This window comes from Microtus oregoni, unplaced genomic scaffold (genome assembly GCF_018167655.1).
Source record: "Microtus oregoni isolate MIOR12 unplaced genomic scaffold, Mior012 000025F_ref0000491, whole genome shotgun sequence".
In the NCBI taxonomy this organism is placed as follows: domain Eukaryota; kingdom Metazoa; phylum Chordata; class Mammalia; order Rodentia; family Cricetidae; genus Microtus; species Microtus oregoni.
Genome location: NW_024543084.1, coordinates 14,320,958 through 14,340,894, shown reverse-complemented (window position 1 = coordinate 14,340,894; position 19,937 = coordinate 14,320,958). Strand labels below are relative to the sequence as shown.

The window sequence follows — 19,937 nt, the reverse complement described above, 5'->3', positions numbered from 1 at the left end:
CTGTGCCAGGGTGGGTGACGGGGAGCAGGGAGAAAAGAGAGACAGGTAAGACATGGTACACTTCAGCACAGGAAGGGTAGGGACAGTGGTGAGGCGGGAAGAGCCAACAGAGCTTTTTCTTTCCCCTCATACTTCTGTCAGGGAAAGACAAAAGACCCACACAACAGGCTTAGTGTCATCAACCCTGGAAACTTGCAAGACCTTAGGCAGAAGTCCTTTTCTCTAACCTCAGGCACCACTGGAAAGTAAGTGAAATCCAAGAAGTCAGGTATCAGAAGCTGTGTTCCTAGGTAACTTGCACGGCTATACTTTGCCTCAACACCAGCACACCAGTATGCCCCTGGGACCCCTGCAGCTCAGAACAGGTCTCTGTACTGTTGTGGAGTATGTTAGCTATGCAATGATGTACTGCATTTGTTTAACTATGTAAAGAGATGTTGCATTTGTTTGTGTTGTGTAATATTTGTTTAACAATGTAAAGAAGTGTTGTTGTTTTACCTTGCCTGCCTAAGGTACCTGGTTGGTCTAATAAAAAGCTGAATGGCCAATAGTGAGGAAGGAGATATAGGTGGGACTTTGGGGCAGGGAGAGTTATGTGGAAGGAGAAATTTAGGCTCAATAAGAAAGAAAAGGAGACGCCAGAGGCCAGCAAGACATGGAAGAAGCAGGAAAATAGGACATACAGAATGAAAGAGAAAAGGCCCAAGGTAAAACATAGACGACTAGAAATAGGTTAAATTAAGTTGAAAGACCTAGTGGGACAAGCCTAGGTTAAGGACGAGCACTCATAATAAGCTAAGTCTCTGTGTCTGGATTTGGGAGCTGGTTGGTGACCTAGAGAAAATTCCAACTGCACTGCACACTTGTGCTGCCCAGAAGAATCTGCCTCCTACCTTTGGTGGACTGTGACCTCAGCAGAGACCTGTCTGATTCCTCTTCTATGAGAGGGAGGCAGCTGCTACATCACAGGGAACCGCCTCAGAACAGTGCTTCCGCATGGTATGGGGAACACTATCTCTTCCCGCCAAGTCAACTCTCACCTATCAAACACCTTGAAGACAATAGCCACTTGGTCGTCCACCCGGAGCACCCCGATCTTGCAGAGACAACAGAGGAAAGCAGCAAAGGCAGCCTCGTGCCCTGGGGAAGAAACACAGCTCAGGCTGACATCTTGCAGTAGAAGTCCCCATCATCCAGCTCAGTTGAGGAGGAAGGCCGCCCCCCTGTCCGAAAGCCCTGGACCTTTCACCAGCCACAAGCACTGGCGCTTGTCCTGATGGGCCTCGGTGTCAATCCTGCACAGGTACTTGCATCTTACTTTATTGGTTTGACACCTTAGCAACCCACGCTTATTGAGCACCTACTATGTGGGCAGTCACTGTCCATGCTGGGTGCCAGTGACAAAGGAATCCTTGCCTCAAAGAGCTCATGGTCTGTCAGAAAGCACAGACATTAAATATACAGTTACTATTGTGAGTCTAGCTATGCAGGAGTCAGGTGGGTACCTGAGGCACATTCCAGGGGAACCCTGATTTCAGAGTTCAAGGTTTTCCCCTAAGGAAATGTCTGGAATAAAAGAGGAATGGGTAACAAATAGCTGGGGAAAAGGCACAGTAGGAAACAGGCAGGAGCAACAGCACATGCAAAGGCCCAAGGCAAGTAAGCAGTGTGTCCTCAGTAGAGGACAGGGAAAGCCTCTCACCAGAATAGCCATGGTAAGAAGCTTGGACGGGGTCCCATGAGCACTGGGAACATGTGGACAGATTACAAGACTAAGACCCTTTTTTCTCTCCCTGTCACACCCACCAGCAACAGTAAGTTCTGTAAAAGGCACTGGCTGGATCTTGGCCCCATTCTTATGTGGTAAGAATCTGGAAGGAGGTGAAGCCAGCTGTTTCAGGCTATTTCTATAGAGTCTGCCAGAATCTAGAAGCACATATGCTCAATTACTTTCACCTACAAATTTCCAGATTAACCCACTGCCCTAGAAATCTTTTCCTAGCCAAGCACTGGTGGCACACGCCTTCAGTCCCAGTACTTGGGAGGCTGAGTCAGGTGGATTTTTGAATTTGAGCTTAGCCTGGTCTATGAGTGAGGTGCAGGACAGCCAGGGCTATACAGAGAAACCCTGTAACGGGAATTTTTTTTTCCCTAGTTGGGTTTGTTTGCGGGAGGAGGGGTTGAAACAGGGTTTCTCTGTGTAGCCCTGGCTGTCCTGGAACTCACTCTGTAGACCAAGCTGGCCTCGAACTCAGAGATCCGCCTACCTCCGCCTCCACCTCCTCCTACGTGGGTTTTAACTAAAACTGTCCACATCCAGGGTCTCAGAACTGCTCCCAGCAACAAGGTGAGCCAAGGATGAAGTTCTCCCAGGTTCTGGCTCCAGAGAAATGTTCTCCAGGGCCTGCTCTGGAATCAGGCTCCCTCTGGTACTCCCTTCCCAACCAAGTGGGAGGAAACATAGCTCTCACGTGCCGGCTTTAGGGGAGAGAACAAAGGTAGCCTGTACCACAGCAGGGGTCATCCCTGACCTAGAGAACACTATCTAAAGTCGGGCAGTGGTGGCCTTTAATCCCAGCACTTGGGAAGCAGAGGCAGGCGGATCTCTGTGAGTTCGAGACCAGCCTGGTCTACAAGAGCTAGTTCCAGGACAGGCTCCAAAACCACAGAGAAACCCTGTCTCGAAAAACCAAAAAAAAAAAAAAAGAGAACACTATCTAAGGTACCCACAACAGTCTGGCTGAAATGGATAACAGAACCAAAACCCGGCAGCACAAAGAAAAGGGCTAAGAGACAAGAGATGGCAGGGAGAGTGGACTTCTACAGGCAGCTACCTTGAGTACGTGCTCAATAAACCACTACTAGAATGAAGAAGAGCTTAATCAGATGCCAGCTCCACAAAGAAACCAAGTCTCAGTAGGTGCCATGCCTGTGGCAGTAGCGCCATCTGGTGGAATAAAATTGAGCACAGCGCCCGCCCACCCCCACCCCCTGGACAGACACAGACACGTGGGGACACGGACACACACACACATGGAACACGAAGAAAGCAGCCCAGGCAACATACAGAAAGCAGCAAGGCCCCAGTCACTCAAAGCCCTCAGCAGCAGATACCTGTGCCATAGTCAATGCGTGTGGAGTTCCCCACAGCCTCCTTCAAGTAAACTGCCACTTCAGGTACAGCAGCCGCCAGGTGGGTGGGGACCACTGAGGCCACCAAGTTCTCTGCTTCCTGATAATATAAGAGACATGCAGTGGTGGCAGTAGATTAGGCAGTATCTGAGGAACAGGCACCCAGGGGCAGCATCTGCTAGCCCGGCCTGCTTCCCAGTTCTGACCAGCCAGAGAAATGGGGAGGGGGCATAACAGGGAGACACCTGGAGTGACACTAGGAGCAAGACAAAAGATCAAGTCTCCTATGTGGTAGTTCACCAAAGGCCCAGAGAGATTATGGGCCATCAAGTCTTTGTGTACCTAGTTGTTGGTTCTATTCCCAGCACAGTAAGACTGCCATGACAGACACATGATATGTTCCTAACAGTATTGTTTATGGTAGCCAAAACATAAAAATGCCACTAGCAGTCAGGTGGGTGGTGGTGCACACCTTTAATCCCAGCACTCAGGAGGCAGAGGCAAGTGGATCACTGAGTTCGTGGCCAACCTGGGCTACAGAGCCAGTTCTAGGACAGCCAGGGCTACACAGAAAAACCCTGTCTCAGAAAACAAAACAAAAGAAAACAAAAAATCAACTAGAATGTACCCAAATAGCATAATGAGTAAACCTGTGCACACTTCTGCAGCAAACTACTGCACAACAAAGAAAAAGATAAGCCACAAGTGACAACGTGACAGATCTGACCTACATATAACATCATCAAGGAAAGGAGGCTATAAAAACATGAAATTCAAAAACATGCAAATAAAATCCATGTATGGGAGGCCGGGTGATGGTGGCGCAGGCCTTTAATCCCAGCACTCGGGAGGCAGAGGCAGGCAGATCTCAGTGAGTTCGAGACCAGCCTGGTCTACAGAGCTAGTTCCAGGACAGGCTCCAAAGCCACAGAGAAACCCTGTCTCGAAAAACCAAAAAAAAAAAAAAAAAAAAAAAAAAAATCCATGTATGGGAGAGTTGGTGGACATCAACTCTCTCCAGTCTGAGGGGCCCTCCTGGAAAGCTGAAATGTTCTACAGCTTGACTGGGTGGAAGGTGCATTACAAAGATTTGCCAGGCAGTGGTGGCACACGCCTTTAATCCCAGCACTCGGGAGGCAGAGGCAGGCGGATCTCTGGGAGTTCGAGGCCAGCCTGGTCTACAAGAGCTAGTTCCAGGACAGGAACCAAAGCTACAGAGAAACCCTGTCTCGAAAACCAAAAAAAAAAAAAAAAAAAAAAAAAGACTGGAGCTTTTTAAAAATCATATTGCTTGTTTTGTTTTTTTAAGATAGGGTCTCATTATGTAGCCCTGCTGGCTTGAAACTTGTTATAGAGATCAGGCTGGCCTCAAACTCACAGGAATCCATTGGCTTCTCCCACCCAAAAACTGGGATTCAGGGTGTGCACTCATGCCCAGGTTTTCCTTATTCTTTTTGGGGGGATTTTTTTTCTGTCTGTCTCTGTCTCCCAGGAGCAGGGATTAAAGGCGTGTGCCACCACCTCCCGGCTTCCTATTCCTTTTCACAGCTGTATAATACTTCACAGTACTATAGTTGACGTGTCATTTCCAATCTGAGGCTAATAAAATGATTTAATAAGCAGCCTCATACAGGGGATAGGATAGCCACGCCTGCAGTTAGGTAAATAAAACTGCCATTCTGACAAATTACCTTGCCCCATCTGGAGCCATAACAGTCCTCCCACTGGCCCAGCCCACCCTGTGCTCTGACAAGTCTCACCTGATCAAGTTTGGCATACCAGGTCCTGTAGGCCTTGTTTCCAAACCGGGAGGGCTGGTCCACCGGTGGGGTTTCATCAATCCACCTATCCAGCGTATCGAGAAGAGCCACCAGCTTCTCAATGGCCTGTGAAGGTGAAAAGAGGAACCATACCAGTGACTGGCAGCCCTGCTAGAGCCACAGAAGGAAGTCTCAATTGCTGTAGGAGGTGGCCCCTAGGCTGGCCTAGCTGTTATTCTCATTCTTAACTGTCCTGAATATGAAGGAGGGTCAGGGAGTAACCTTCCCTTCAGAGAGGAAATTACACTCGGCTGACAGACCAGTGTCATGGGTAGATAGGTACAAACCCCAGCCCCGACCTTTGTTAAAGCAGATGTGACTGAAGTCTTTCACTGAACAGCACGGATGTATGACAGAAAAGAAGAGAAATGCAGTGTGGTACGTCATCTCTGTGCTAGTTAGACAAAGTTAGCACCATTTGGGAAAAGGGAACCTTAGTTGAGGAAATGTTCCACTAGACTGGCCTATTGGGCAAGTGTGTGGCATTTTCTTGATTGATGATTGATAAAGGAGGGCCCAGCTTACTGTGGGCAGTGCTAATCCTGGACAGGTGGCCTGGGTTCTGTAAGAAACAGGCTGAAGCTGGGCAGCGGTGGTGCAATCCTTTTGCAATCCTTTAATCCTAGCATTCGGGATGAGACAGAGGCAGTCGGATCTCTGAGTTCAAGGCCAGCGCGGCTGAGCAAGCCATGAAGAATAAACCAGTAAGCAGTACTCCACCAGGCCTCCACTCAAGCTCCTGCCTTGACTCCCCTCAGAGCTACACTGTGACGCAAGAGTTGCAAGGGGAAATAAAACCTTTCCTCTCCAAAGCTGCTTTTGGTTACGGTGCCCCCCCCCCTTTTTAAAGGATTTTTCCAAGCTAGGGTTTTTTTGTGTAACAACCCTAGCTGTCCTGGAACTCGCTGTGTAGACCAGGCTAGTCTCAAACTCACAGAGATCTGCCTGCCTCGGCCTCCTGAGTGCTGGGATTAAAAGTGTGCAACACCACACCCTGCTGGTTATGGTGCTTTATCACAGCCATAGAAATACTAAGACAATCTTATTGTCACCATGACCCATTCAGATCCCCTGTAGAAGCATCCTTCTGTATATGTCTCTAGGGCATTTTCTAAATGCTTTAACTGAATGTGGGTAGCATCACTCTACAGGTGGGATCCCAGTCTGAATAATTAGGATAAAAAGAGAAATCCAGCCGAGCACCAGCCTTCATCTCTACTTCCTGACTGGGGATGCCATGCGAACAACCACTCCACATCCCTTCAGCTGGTTCTACCTTCCCTGCCATGATGAACTGGACCTCAACTGCAAGCCAGAATAACCCTCTCCCTTAAGCTGCTTCTTGTCGGGTACTGATCACAGCAATAGAAGTAACTAATACAGCCAGTAACCCTGACCTCCCCAAACCAACACCACCCACATCTGAACACCCTGGCTTGTTTTCTCTAGTGCTCCTCTACTCAACACTCCAAGAACTAACTCCACAGGCAGACAGCCTGCCTCCAACACTACTAAAACAGCACTGAGCTACTTAGAGACCTAAGCTTGTCTTTTTCTTCCAAACATGAGGGAAAAAGAGCCTGCCACAAAGCAATGGGCTATACATAATGCCTGCAGACCCTGAAACTGGACAATGGACAAGTGCCTTAGCCTGTTCCTTTCCCCCAAACCTCATTTTACAACAGTGTATACACAGAATGCTGTAACCCCCTTAATGGTCCTCACTGTTAAATGTCTAGGCTTTCTTCATATTTCACTATCAGACACAATACTGGTTCACAATTCTGAAGTGCTGTCTTGGTGCCAATCTGGGATTACTGTACAAAGCTTTGAGAGCTGGCAGCCTAAGAACCCATCTCTCCATGCCCCCCCACACACACACACCCCGCCCCCCGCCCCAGCACCAGGAAGCAGAGTCACAGGCGTGGGAGGCACCAGCATATCAAATGCTGTTTAAAGAGGAATCAGGTCAGGCGTCCATCCACGCGTTCCTTCAGGCACAGGTGTAGCTTGGAGAAACAAGCCAGGATTAAGGGCTGTAAGACTGTGTGGCAACTCAGGCCAGGAAGCCTTCGGAAGAGGGTCCCTGCTAGGAGGCAGATTCTGTCTGTGTCAATGGGAATGCTCAGCATAAAGGGAAATCTCCAGGAGATCCTGGAACTGGGTAGGGCCGAGGCTGTGCACCTGCAGTGAGGACTAGGGCTCCAGTGACCCCAGCTGCAAGGACTCTAGCCGTACAGCGTCACACTGGCCCCGAAGGCTGCTCTTCCCACCTCCTCACCTATGGAGGAAGAAGTGACCTGTCGCTGAGGTGGTGGCTAGAGTGGCGTAAAGAACTGTAGAGTGCCTTGCTGAACTGTAAGCGCAAGTGCTGCCAGAGCCAGGCTCTGTGAGAAGCAGGTCACAGGAACTGCTGCTGAGTACAAACCAAAGCAAGTGGGCCTTGCAGGAGGGTGGGGCATCTTAGCCCCAGGAAGCACCAGGCTCCCTGGAGATCTCTGCTTGCAGCCCAGACAAGGCACTAAAGGGGACAGATAAAGAATGTGGCTCCTAAGGCCAGCAGGAGCCTGGACCCAGAAGCTAGCTCAGCTGGGTTAGTAAATAATTAAGAGACTCATAGCTCCTCCTTCTGCAACTACTGTCTGGCCTGCTGGGAGAGAAGGACTGAAGAGAGAAGCAATCCTAGGCTGGAACCACCCCATCTCACCCCAAAGCACAAAGAATAACTTGTGCCCCTCCCATCCCTATAGCAGTGTCTCTTGACTATACTTGGCAACTTCTCATTCTGCCCTGGTGGTAGAGGCACTCTGAGTTCAAAGTCAGGACAGTCAGGGCTACAGAGAAGCCCTGACTCCCCGCCTCAAAACTCCCTGCTCCCCCCCCCCCCAAAAGAAACCCACAAAGGCAAAAGAAACAACAAAATAAGGTGTGGTATCAAATGCCTTTCATTCCAGAACTCAGGAGGCAAAGGTAAGAGGATCTCTGTGAGTTCAAGTTCAGTCTGGTCTACACAGTAAGATCCAGGCCAGGTAAGGCTATATAGAGGGACCCTGTCTCAAAAACAAACAAAAGCTTTCTGACCCATCACCCTTTCTTAAAAAAAAAAAACAAAACAAACAAGCAAACAACAAACAATATAAAATAGAAACCCTCTCCAGTACTAGCATAGGTATAATCTAAAGAACAACTTGTCATGGGTCTAGACAAACTCTCTACCTTGCTGAGGTTTTTACGCTGCTTCTGGTTGTATGGAAATCACTAGCCTAGGTCCCTCCACTCTCTCTTGAGAGCTATCTGTGCTGTACTTAAGAGGACATAGGAGCTCTGGGTGCTGTGCTGAGTGCGACAAGAAAAGCCTTATACACAGCCATTGCTACATGTTATGATTGGTACCTTCTGCTGCCTGACAACACAGGAGACTTCTAGGGACCAAATTGGCTATGTCTGTACACCCACTGAGGTAAGCACAGGGATGGATCCAGCTTGGGCAGTGCCCCAGCTAAAGCAAGAACATCTGGTGGAAAGTTAGAGCTGAGGGAACTGGAGAGACAGACGGCTCAGACAGAGGTTAAGAGCACTGCCTGCTATTCCAGAGGTCCTAAGTTCAATTCCCAGCAACCGCATGGTGGCTCACAACCATCTGTAATGAGATCTGGCCTGCAGGTGTACATGCAGACAGAATACTGTATACATAGTGAATAAATAAATCTTTAAAACAAAAAAAAGAAAAGAAAGTTAGAGCTGAGTGAGCCTGAGTGAACCTGCTGACATGGAGCTAAAAACAGCAGAGGCTTTCAGCACACGATAACCTCTGCACATGGGATCCTAGTGGCTCCCCACCTCATGTTCTACACCCTGAGGGCCCAGACACTCTACAGAGGGCAAGAAAGGACAAGAAGGGGCTGGAGAGATGGCTCAGAGGTTAAGAGCATTGCTTGCTCTTCCAAAGGTCCTGAGTTCAATTCCCAGTAACCACATGGTGGCTCACAACCATCTGTAATGGGGTCTGGTGTTCCCTTCTGGCTGGCAGGCAGACACACAAACAGAATATTGTATACATAATAAATAAATATTTAAAAAAAAAAGAAAGGACAAGAAGGAAGGATTATAGGTGATGAAAACCTATAATCCTGGTACTTGGAAGGCAGAGGCAGGAAGAACACAAGTTTGAAGGCAGCCTAGGTTACCCAGTGAACTGGAGATAAGAGATACGATTTAGTGTAGCGCTCTTGCCTAGTGTGTGCAGAGTGTTAGGTTCTGTCCCCAGCACTAACAAAAGCTGGGGTGGGGGGAGCAAAGCCACTCAGCTGGGAGGCGGTGTGCTGGCAAACCCTGAAACACAGTATGATACTGACAAAAGAGCAGCCCTTCAGTCAAGGCAATACCTGACCAGTGAGGACTGCTCCCATAGAAACTCTGGAGCAACTGAGGACCCAAGGGGATTGGCAGCTCAGTCCTGGCTGGGGTAATTATGAATTCTCCTTTAATTAGCTCCCCTTGATGTTTCCAGCATACTGGGCACTGCTGAGCTCATCCTCCCTGTCAGTCTATACCCAAAGTCACAGCCCAAAAAGAGCCAATCCAGGGAGTCACTTATGGGTTAGCTCTCAAGGGCCAGCTGTCTCTCCTCAGTGCAGTCCTAGCTCCTATCTAGTAGAAAGAGCAAGACTATAGCACCCAGCAGTTGACCTGGTACGAGGGCTAAAAGAGGGCAATGTTAGCCTAGAACATATGAAGAAACTAGGCCAGGACAAGGCCAGACCTTACTCAATAGGCCCCAGCTGTAACTAGAGGGCAGAGAGCCAAAGTGCTAAGAGGCTACTCAGCCACTGGTTGTCTGAGATAAGAGGCTCAGGGTGGCCCTGGGCCAACTGGGACATGAACCTAAGAGGCCACTGGAAACCTGGGACCTAGTTCTGGGAGATGGCGTTGCAACAGCATGTACAAGGAAGACTACACCCTCCAGTGGTAGAGGTGGCTGGCCATCTGTTCCCAGTCCATGCCTTTCCTGGAATCAAGTCTGTCTCTAAAAGAACCAGAGTAACTATTAGACAGGGGGATCCCCAAAGCCTGCCCGTGCTCTCTGCTCAGCTAGAATTTCGGCTAGGAATGAAGGTGAGGAAATGGCCCACAGATCTCCTTGTCAAATGCTCAGAGCAACAGTGCCCAGTGACACAGCTGCAGTCAGGACTGTTAAAACAAATGAGGGAACATCTCAGCAGGGTGACCAGTTGTACCAACAGACAGGAAGTGTGCCTGTGCACTATCACCAGGGTTGTCATGGGAAGGTGTGGTGCTGGGGTTTGAACTCAGGGCCTAATGCATGTCAAGTATGTGTTGGATCTACTATAGAACTAGAACTAACCCTATTTTGGTCTCCATTGATGCCATGCGTGCTTCCGCTAGAGATTGATGCCATGCATGCTTCCGCTAGAGATCTCTGCAGAGAACTCATCTACTACCTTAATTTTGTTTTCCGGCTCTAGGCGTGGAACCCAGAGCTGTGCGTATGCTAGGCAAGCACTTGGCCACATCTCCAGCCCCTTCTGTCATCTTTAATTTCAAGCTTAATAAAAAATACCTATTAGAAAAAATACAGACTATAAAATTGCATATTTACCTTGCTTTTAGTTATAATGTGATTTTATTCATAGATTTAAAACATTAGGAATATGGGCCACAAATCTTCCGGCACTGTGCTGGGCAAATCATCGTCTGCATCAGCCTGCCATGGATATCACCCTGTGTGGGCTGTAGCGGGACTCCTTGCCTGTGCCTACCTCAGAGACTTTGTAGTCAAAGGTCAGCTTCTTCCCTTTCACACCTTCATTGAGGGTGAGGATAAAGCCGATGTAGTCAGCATAAGCCTGCCAAATGGGAAGAGGAGGGAAGGAAGATGGTGTCAAAAGATGGTAGCTCCACCCAGCTACCCCAGCTGCCCCAGCTCCCACTCCCAACTCAGTACCAAAAGTAGACAGCACCAAATACACAGGCTGCTCCATCAATAAAGTCAGCCATTCAGTGATCACAACCACAGCTAATTCCTAGCCAAGGTCTACCGAGTGCTCACAATTGCTGTAGGGAGTTTCTTTAGACAGTCCCACAGGAAGACACTGTTGTCACCACCTTACTAACAAAGAAACAAGTTACTTTAAGAAGTAATTAGCCCGCCGGGCGGTGGTGGCGCATGCCTTTAATCCCAGCACTTGGGAGGCAGAGGCAGGCGGATCTCTGTGAGTTCGAGACCAGCCTGGTCTACAGCCAGTCTACAAGAGCTAGTTCCAGGACAGGCTCCAAAACCACAGAGAAACCCTGTCTCGAAAAACCAAAAAAAAAAAAAAAAAAAAAAGAAAAAGAAAAAAAAAAAGAAGTAATTAGCCCATGGTTCTCCAGGACCAAGATTTCATTAGATACAGAGCTAGTATGCCAGCCTAACTCTACAGCTGAGTGACCACTAAATGTCTGACACTACCCTGTACCAGCAGACATTCAAACAACGCCCCAACACTCCCTTCCCCAGGTCATCTTTCAACTATCTCCCCAGGTCAGGGTGGCAGCTACAATGCAGAATCTCTGCCGCCAGCCGTTTCCTGCCCATAGTCTGCCGGCTGGCATACTAGCCCCACCATCAGCTGGACTTTCTTCCTACTTTGTTGCAGGTTAGGCTAGCACAGGGAGAGAAAATACTGAGATGCGGGCCCCTGGGGAAGCAGCTTCTGAGAGCAAGTGTCTCCATTCCATCTTGTTTCTTCTTTATCTTACTTTCTTCCTCTGGGACATCCATGATAAGACATTAGAACAAACATTTGGCATTTAGATTGGGTGAGTCTATACTAGAGGCCCCCCATAAGCCTGCAAGATGGCTTCCAGCAGACCAGGGGGATCACACACAGAAACTTTCCCCACACAGGACAAGACCAATCCCTTGTTCTAACCAGAGCTGGTGTTTGCCATGGACTGCAAAAGGTGGTGTCACAGACGTTCAGACAAATAGCTAGTTCCAGATAAGAACAGTCTCTCAACTGGGAGGGTATGGACAGCATCTGGTGACATTTAGCAGGTAGAGTCAGTGTTAGAGCCTGCCATTCAAGGACTGCCCTTATAAGATTCAACAGTGCTGAGCTGAGAAACTCAGCCACAGAGCAACTAGGATGATGAATGGGATCCATTCGTGGCCTCTGAGCAGCTGAAGGGTCTACGGTGCTTATCCTGGTGAAAACTCAGAAAAGAACATGATATCCATCTGCAACTGTCAGAGGACAGGCTTGTGAAAGAAGGGAAGGACAGGTTCCTGTGACCTTTCCTACCCAATGGAGCAAGGCATACGGCTGCTCATTGTAAGTCTGGCAGACTTGGCATGGACAATCTGTCCCACAAGCAAGGGCCCTTGCACCTGCCGTCTATGTAAATGACACTCCAGGGCTGCTACAGACCTGGCATTAGTGCTGACTGGAGCTGGGCCCAAGGCCCTCTCTAAGAATTCCAAGTGGTCTTTCTTTTCCTCAGCTCTGGACTGGAAGACTAAGAGGCACAATTAGCTTTCTTCTGCCCACCTCCTGGGCTATGCAGCAAAGAAAGCCAGCCTACTGCCAGGGAACTGGATCTCAATTCCCAGCTATTTTTAGGGCAGTCATGTTCCTAGCCGAGGTATAGTCTCTTCTCCTCCTTTGCACTGGCTCCTATGTGTGTAGGTTCTTGCAAACAAGAATTCGGAGATTCGTGTTCCTTCAGTATAACATTAAAGGAGCGATGAATGTGATTTAACCAGAGTGGGATGCTCCAGACTTACCAGGGCCTCAGCCAGGCCTTCCTGATAAAGCAACTCTGTGCACTGAGTGGGAGGGAGGGAGACAGCTACCTTCTCATTTCCCTCCTTAGAACTGACAGCTTGGGTGCCAAGAGCAGGAGTGTCAAGGGGCATATAATCCTGGGCTGTCTGAAAAGCTACCAATTAAAGAGCCTTAGATTCTCCCCCAGCTCCAACCCTCAAGTGTGGGCGTCGATCGTACCTGAGACCGCTTCCATTTGCCCATATCTGGAACGGTGTGGATCTCCTTTTTTGGAATGATAAAGTTCTGAGTAGCTGGAGGGGTCTCCTCTGAAGAATCTGGACAAAGAAAATAGAAGGGGCAAAATGATCAATAGTTCCTCCTCCCTCCAATCCCTTCTTTCTTTTTGGAGGCAAGGTCTCTCTGTATAGCCCAGGCTAGCCTAGACCTCACTTTGTAGATCAGCCTGATCACAAACTCAGAGCTCTACCTGTCCTGTCTTTCAGGGCATGGATCAAGGAGTAGGACACCACACCTGGACCACTCCCTCCCTTTTTTCTTTCTTTTTTGTTTTATTGGGCTTTGCTTTGTTTTTTTGTTTAGATAGAGGGTTTCTCTGTGTAGCCCTGGCTGTCCTGGAACTCGACTTGTAGACCAGGTTAGCCTTAAGCTCACAGGGATCTGCCAGCCTCTGCTTTCCAAGAGTAAAGACATGTGCCACCACCATCGATGGCTTCTCCTTTTACTATTTTGTTTTTCCTTCTTCCCCCAAACCATTCTTCCAAACTAACTAATGCCAAGTTGTTGTTTTTTTGTTTTGTTTTTAATGTTTTCAAGACAGGGTTTCTCTGTGTAGACCTGTCTGTCCTGGAACTCACTCTGTAGACCAGGCTGGTCTCAAACTCAAGAGATCTGCCTGTCTCTGCCTCCTGACTGCTGTGATAAAGGCGTGTGCCACCACTGCGCACTTCTCTCATTTTTAAAACAAGACTCCAGCCTTTGAGGCCAAGTCAAACCCACCAGCTTCCAGCCTTTCGTTTTATAAGGAGTGAAAACAGAGCAGGCCAATGCTGGGGAGGCATTCAGGGGGATCCATGGAACCCACTGGCCAGAGCCTAGCTTAATCCATAGTTCCTGGTTCAGTGAGATACCCTGTCTCAAAAAAACATGAGGACAACTGTAGGGTTAAGCCCAGCCTTAGGGGGTGTGTTTGCCTCGGGCTAATGTTTACCTATAAATCTGCCGGGCATGCGCCCAGCCGCCCCTTCTGCTTTCCTGGTCTTCGCAGGAACAGTGGTTCTGTAAGTCTATTTCCCCATTAAAGCTGTATATATTTTTACAATCTGTCTGCATTCATTTACGCCGTTACATCTTGGCGCCCAACGTGGGGCACGAACCCATGACCCTGAGATTAAGAGTCTCATGCTCTACCGGAGGTGTCTGCTGGATACTATGGGCCTGTAGGCCGAAGATGAATGCCCCAACGGTACAGAGGAACTTTGGGTGACTGTCCAGGCAGCGAGATGTCTCTGTCGTTTATTTCTTATTTGCTTAGGTAATATTATATCCTTCTGGAGTCTTTGATGGAGTTGAAGAATGGACAGTTATAGTTTTCCTTAGTTATGACAAAAGATAAAATAGATATAAATATTGTAACTGTAATTCTTGCTTGATAACTGTTTTACTATATGTAATTTTACTATGTTAAAATGAAAGACTTCTTTTTTGTTTAAACATAAAAAGGGGAAATTATGTGGGAGTGAATTCTTTCTGATCTATTGCTTTTATTGGTTAATTAATACAGAAACTGCCTAGGCCCATTTGATAGGCCAACCCTTAGGTGGGTGGAGTAAACAGAACAGAATGCTGGGAGAAAGAAGCTGAGTCAGGGAGTCGCCATGATTCTCCTACTCCAGACAGATGCAGGTTAAGATCTGCCCTGGTAAGCCACCTCGTGGGCTACACAGATTATTAGAAATGAGTTAGATCAATATGTAAGAGCTAGCCAATAAGAGGCTGGAACTAATGGGCCAGGCAGTGTTTAAATGAATACAGTTCCCATGTAACTATTTCGGGGCATAAGCTAGCCATGTGGGCAGCCAGGTGCCAGGAACATAGCCCGCCGCTCCGCTCATATTTCAACAGACAACAACCCAAAAACAACCTCTAACTGGACAAGACACTTAAAACAATAAAAGCAAGCCAGGTGGTGGTGTATGCACCTGTAATCACTGCACTTGTCTATAGTCTCAAGATATGGGAGGCTGAAGCAGGAGGATAATCATATACAGTAAATTCTCGGGCAGCCTGGGTCTGTCAGAAAAAAAAAAGAAAAGGAAATCAAGTTGACCTTGACCTTTATACTTGATAGAATTTTGTTTGGATGTTTTGGTTTTGGCTTTTTTTTTTAAATATTTATTCATTTATTTATTTATTTATTATGTATACAATATTCTGTCTGTGTGTATGTCTGCAGGCCAGAAGAGGGCACCAGACATCATTACAGATGGTTGTGAGCCACCATGTGGTTGCCGGGAATTGAACTCAGGACCTTTGGAAGAGCAGGCAATGCTCTTAACCACTGAGCCATCTCTCCATCCCAGCTTTTTTTTTTTTTTAAGATTTATTTATTTATTATGTATCCAGTGTTCTGCCTGCATGTACTCCTGCAGGCCAGAAGAGGGCACCAGACCTCATTATAGATGGTTGTGAACCACAATGGTTGCTGGGAATTGAACTCAGGACCTTTGGAAGAGCAGCCAGTGCTCTTAACCTCTGAGTCATCTTTCTGGCCCCCTGGTTTTCTGTTTTTTTTTTTTTTGGTTTTTGTTTTTTTCGGGGTTTTTTTTGGCTTTTTTTTTTTTTTTTTTTTTTTTTTTTGGTTTTTCGAGACAGGGTTTCTCCATAGCTTTTGGTTCCTGTCCTGGAACTAGCTCTTATAGTCCAGGCTGGCCTCGAACTCCCAGAGATCCGCCTGCCTCTGCCTCCCTAGTGCTGGGATTAAAGACGTGCGCCACCACCGCCCGGCTTTTTTTTTGGCTTTTTGAGACAGGGTTTCTCTGTAGTTTTGGAGCCTGTCCTGGAACTAGCTTTTGTAGACCAGGCTGGCCTCGAACTCAGAGATCCGCCTGCCTCTGCCTCCCAAGTGCTAGGATTAAAAGCATGCACCACCACCGCCCAGCTTTTGTTTTTGTTTTTGGAGACATGGTTTCTTTGTATAACAGTCATGGCTGTCCTGGAACTTTCTCTGTAGTCCAACTACAACTAGCCTCAACTCACAGCGATCCGCCTGCCTCTGTCTCCCAAGTACGCCACCACCACCCACGGCCTGTCTTCTTCATAGCTTTTAAAAGGAATAGATACCTGTATCACAGGCATAGGAACAAGTGAAGAACAGTCACAGTTTGTAGTATAATCTCATTCTTGTACAAACAGCTCACACTTTGCTGGGTTAAACAGCAAAGTTCCTGATGGTCATAAATGCTTCCCAAAATCCCCAAAAGTCAAAAAAAAATCCTAAATTTTTGTTTTTTTCTTTTTTTGCAAAATGTTTGTTTTTTTGAGATAGACTTTCTCTGTGTAGCCCTGGCTGTCTTGGAACTCGCTCTGTTGGTTTCAAACTCAGAGATCCACCTGCCTCTGCCTCCCAGTGCTGGAATTAATGGCATGTGCCATCATTGTTTGGTCCCAAAATAAGTCCATAGACTAATATGTAGACAGCCATAGGCTTTGTGTCTCCTGCTTAGTGAAGGCATTTATATACTGCTGAAATATTTTTGCTTGGTTAGGACTGTACCTCTGTAAACACACCTGCCGCAGGTGGGTTTCAGAGTGTGAGCTCAAGCCCGAGTCTGCAATTGGAGACATGGTGGGTCAGTAAGCCGCAATTAATAGTGCAGCTCTCAGGAAGGTGAACAAGGCTCCACATACAGACACCTGCCCTGCTGCCTTCCTCTAAAACCTGCAGGCAGTAAAAGTAGCTGCGGCAAGGACAGAGCCTTCCAGGAGATGCTGTGAGGGAACTAAAAGTACCAGAGGACTTGGAGGCCTAAGGGGAAAGTTAGAAAGTGAGATCAGAGCATGATAAACTTCCCAGACTGTAGAAGGTGAAGGAAGGGAAAAGGTCACGCAGGAAGTCCACAAGCTCCCCTCTGCCCCCTACTCCTCCCACCCCACACATATACTGTTCCCAGAGCCCCACCCCAGCCCTTCCTAATAGTAAATTGCTACTCCAAGTCAGATGCTAAATAAAAAGCTTTGAAGGCAATCTGGTGAGGAGCCAACCACAGTTTATGGAGCACATTTTAAGAGGAATGTCTTCCCATTGCAAATAAACAGCCTGCACATATCATCTTTGGGACCCAGGCCTCCTGAAAGAGACCTATCTATTCCCTGCAAAAAACTGCCCTCCAGACACTATTTCACAGAGGAGAAGACCTCCAGGCCTGGCTACAACCCCAAGAGCAGAGGCCATGTTATATGAAGCAGAACAATAAGTCCCTGAAGAAACACAGACGACAGAATACACATTTCCAAATCAAGCAAAAGCAAAGAAAAATTAATAAGGCTGTGGAAACAAGAGTACAAGAGAGAGCACACCCACAGCTTCTCCGGCCGCAGGTTGTCTCTGACAAAGGATTCAGAGACAATGGACAGTTTAAGATCAAAACATAAAGAGTTTTACAGATGTTCCTTGAAAAACCCCAAAAGTAGCCCAAGTGCAGTAATACATCACTGAAGTTCCAACATTCAGTGGATGGAGGCAGGAGAACCCCCAATTCTAGCCAGCCTTGGCCACATAGTAAAACCCTGCCTCAAAAGCCTAAGAGCTGAGCACTGTGGCCCACACCTCTAACCCCAACTCTCGGAGGGGAAGAAAAGAGGATCAGGTACTCAAAGTCATTCTTGGCTGTAGGATGATTTCCAGGGCAGCCAGGGCCAGTGGCCTTGTATCAAAAGTGCGTGCTGGGTGAGTTCTGTTCCAGTCTGGTCTACACTGTGAGTTCTAGTCCTGGAAAAGTTCTATGTGTGTGGCATGTGCAGAGAACACAATCTTCCTGAAGAAATTTGGAGATACACAGTGATACCTGTATCAAAACAAACAAAAATACCCGCAATGCCCCCAAGAGTGTGCCTGGACTATCACCTCCCATTTGGATGTCACATGTTTACCTCCACTATGTACCCGCCACACCCCATGCTGCTCACATCTAATTGCCCACATATTCCATGAGGAAAGTTGGATTACCTCCTTTAAAATTACATTTCTAGAGTGTGAGCGTGTGTGTGTGTGTGCATGCACGTGTGTGGATGTCAGAGGCGAACAAGCAAGAGTTAGTTCTATCCTTCTACCTTGTGGGTTCCAGGGATCAAATTCAGGTCGCCAGGCTTGGCAGCAAACACCTTTACTTGCTGGGCCAAGTATCCTTATTCTCAGTCTACTAAAGGACACAGAGGTTGTGACTTGCCATTTTAGTCTGTGTAACTTCAAACTTTCCACAACTTTCCAGAATTTCTCACCGGTTAATAATGTAAAAACTCCTGTTTGGGCTGCAGGTGCTACTCTCGTAGCTTTATGACTGCCCTTCATAGGTACTCAAATCTATTTCTTTTCTTTTCTTTTTTTTTTTTTTTTTTTTTGGATTTTTCGAGACAGGGTTTCTCCATAGCTTTTGGCTCCTGTCCTGCCTCTGCCTCCCGAGTGCTGGGATTAAAGGCGTGCGCCACCACCGCCCGGCTCTAGTTCATTTCTAAAACATAAGTTAAAACTGATAAAATTGATTTTAGAAATTAAATAACTCCTCTGGGCATACACCTTTAATCCCAGCACTCAGAGGCAGAAGTAGCAGATCCCTGTAAAAGTGATGCCAATCTGGTCTACAGCCAAGGCTACACATATAGAGTGAGACCCTGCCTTCAAATACATAAATACTATTTCAGACTTCAAAAGGGGCTGCTCCCAGAGACTGTGTCTTTCCAGAAGTCACAGATCTCCCCTCTAAGGCTTTCGTTTTGTTTCAGTGCACACGTTCCAGCGCTTCCCTGTCTTCGGGGACCCTCATTCCATCATGAGTCCGCCAGCTTGTAGCTCCCAGCTCCTGCCGTCATCCCCCCCCCCCCCCCAACTCATTAGGGCACATCCACTGAGGTTTGGGCATAAACGTCTGCTTTTGAGGTCCACTATGCTCATCGCTTTCTCTCGACTGAGACTTTCTTTGGGACCACAAAATATGAAGCGTGGCCTAAGGGTCATGAAACGCTTTCAAAACATGAGTTGTGTTTAGCCAAACTATTCATTCTCTAAGAATTTTCCGGGCCTTCTTAACTGCACAGGGTCTGCAAACAGCTTTCTTCTCCTTGCGATAAACTACAATGAGGCACCGCGTAAATAAAAGTCACAGACAGTGATGACACCCACCAGCTCATCTTGCACAAGCAGCCTTTTTAAATTAGTGGTTTAGACACCAAGGGTAGTTTCTCTCGACTCCGCAGATACTGAAACCCCGGGGAGGGAGGGACGGACGGTGATGCAGGGTGGGCAGGGCATGGACGAAGCTGTGGTCCGACAGAGGCCCAGGCACACTCGAGCAAAGTCTCATAAAGAGGGCAGCCTCCTAGACCCCGCCTCACCCCGGCCCCAGGCATCTTTCACCCCAGCACGCTCTGCCCTGCCCGGCCCTCGGACAGCCCCGGGCTCTCCAAGTCCGGTCGCCCTCCCCGCCACCCGCCTCGGCCCCGGAGGCCGGCAGCTTCGCCTCTAACGCCTCTGCATCTCCTCACGCTCCTGAGAACACCCCCCAGCCACACCCCTCTCCTACCCGCAGGCCGGGGCCCTCCAACCGCCCTACCTGGCGGCGGCTGCCGCTCGCCCTCAGCCATCTTCTCCGTTAGGAGCCGGCGCGGATGCTCGCAGTTCCCGCTCAGCGTCCACCCCGCACCTTTCCCCGGCTCCACTAAGCTTCCAGAAGGGAAATGAGCGCCGGCCGGCTACGACCGGAAGCCAAGAATTAGAGTCACTCTCGTGAAGGCGGCAGCCATGCCAGTGCGGGGCACTCAGGGAGCATGCTCAGCAACTGCCGTCTCGCGGCCGCCCCGCCGACAGGCGGCAGCGGCCATTTTAGTGCGGGGCGCCGGGAGCATGCGCACTAACGGCTGCCGCCCGCAGGCCAACTGCAGGTGCTGCCGCCATATTTGTGCGGGGCGCACGGCTTCAGGG

At 48.3% G+C, this 19,937-nt stretch overlaps 1 protein-coding gene across 1 annotated transcript in view; it reads right to left on the bottom strand.

The window, feature by feature from the left end:
• Positions 1-19,858, bottom strand: part of Ptpa (protein phosphatase 2 phosphatase activator) — a 30,710-nt gene extending 10,852 nt beyond the window's left edge. Inside the window, exons 1-6 of the mRNA XM_041674861.1 lie at positions 19,570-19,858; positions 12,962-13,059; positions 10,733-10,819; positions 4,893-5,018; positions 3,115-3,232; positions 1,041-1,140 (exon numbers count right to left, since the gene is read on the bottom strand). Coding sequence (XP_041530795.1) covers positions 1,041-1,140; positions 3,115-3,232; positions 4,893-5,018; positions 10,733-10,819; positions 12,962-13,059; positions 19,570-19,600 — 560 coding nt within the window. The 5' untranslated portion in view covers positions 19,601-19,858. The remainder of the gene's footprint in view (positions 1-1,040; positions 1,141-3,114; positions 3,233-4,892; positions 5,019-10,732; positions 10,820-12,961; positions 13,060-19,569) is intronic.
• Between the last annotated feature and the right edge of the window lie 79 nt (positions 19,859-19,937).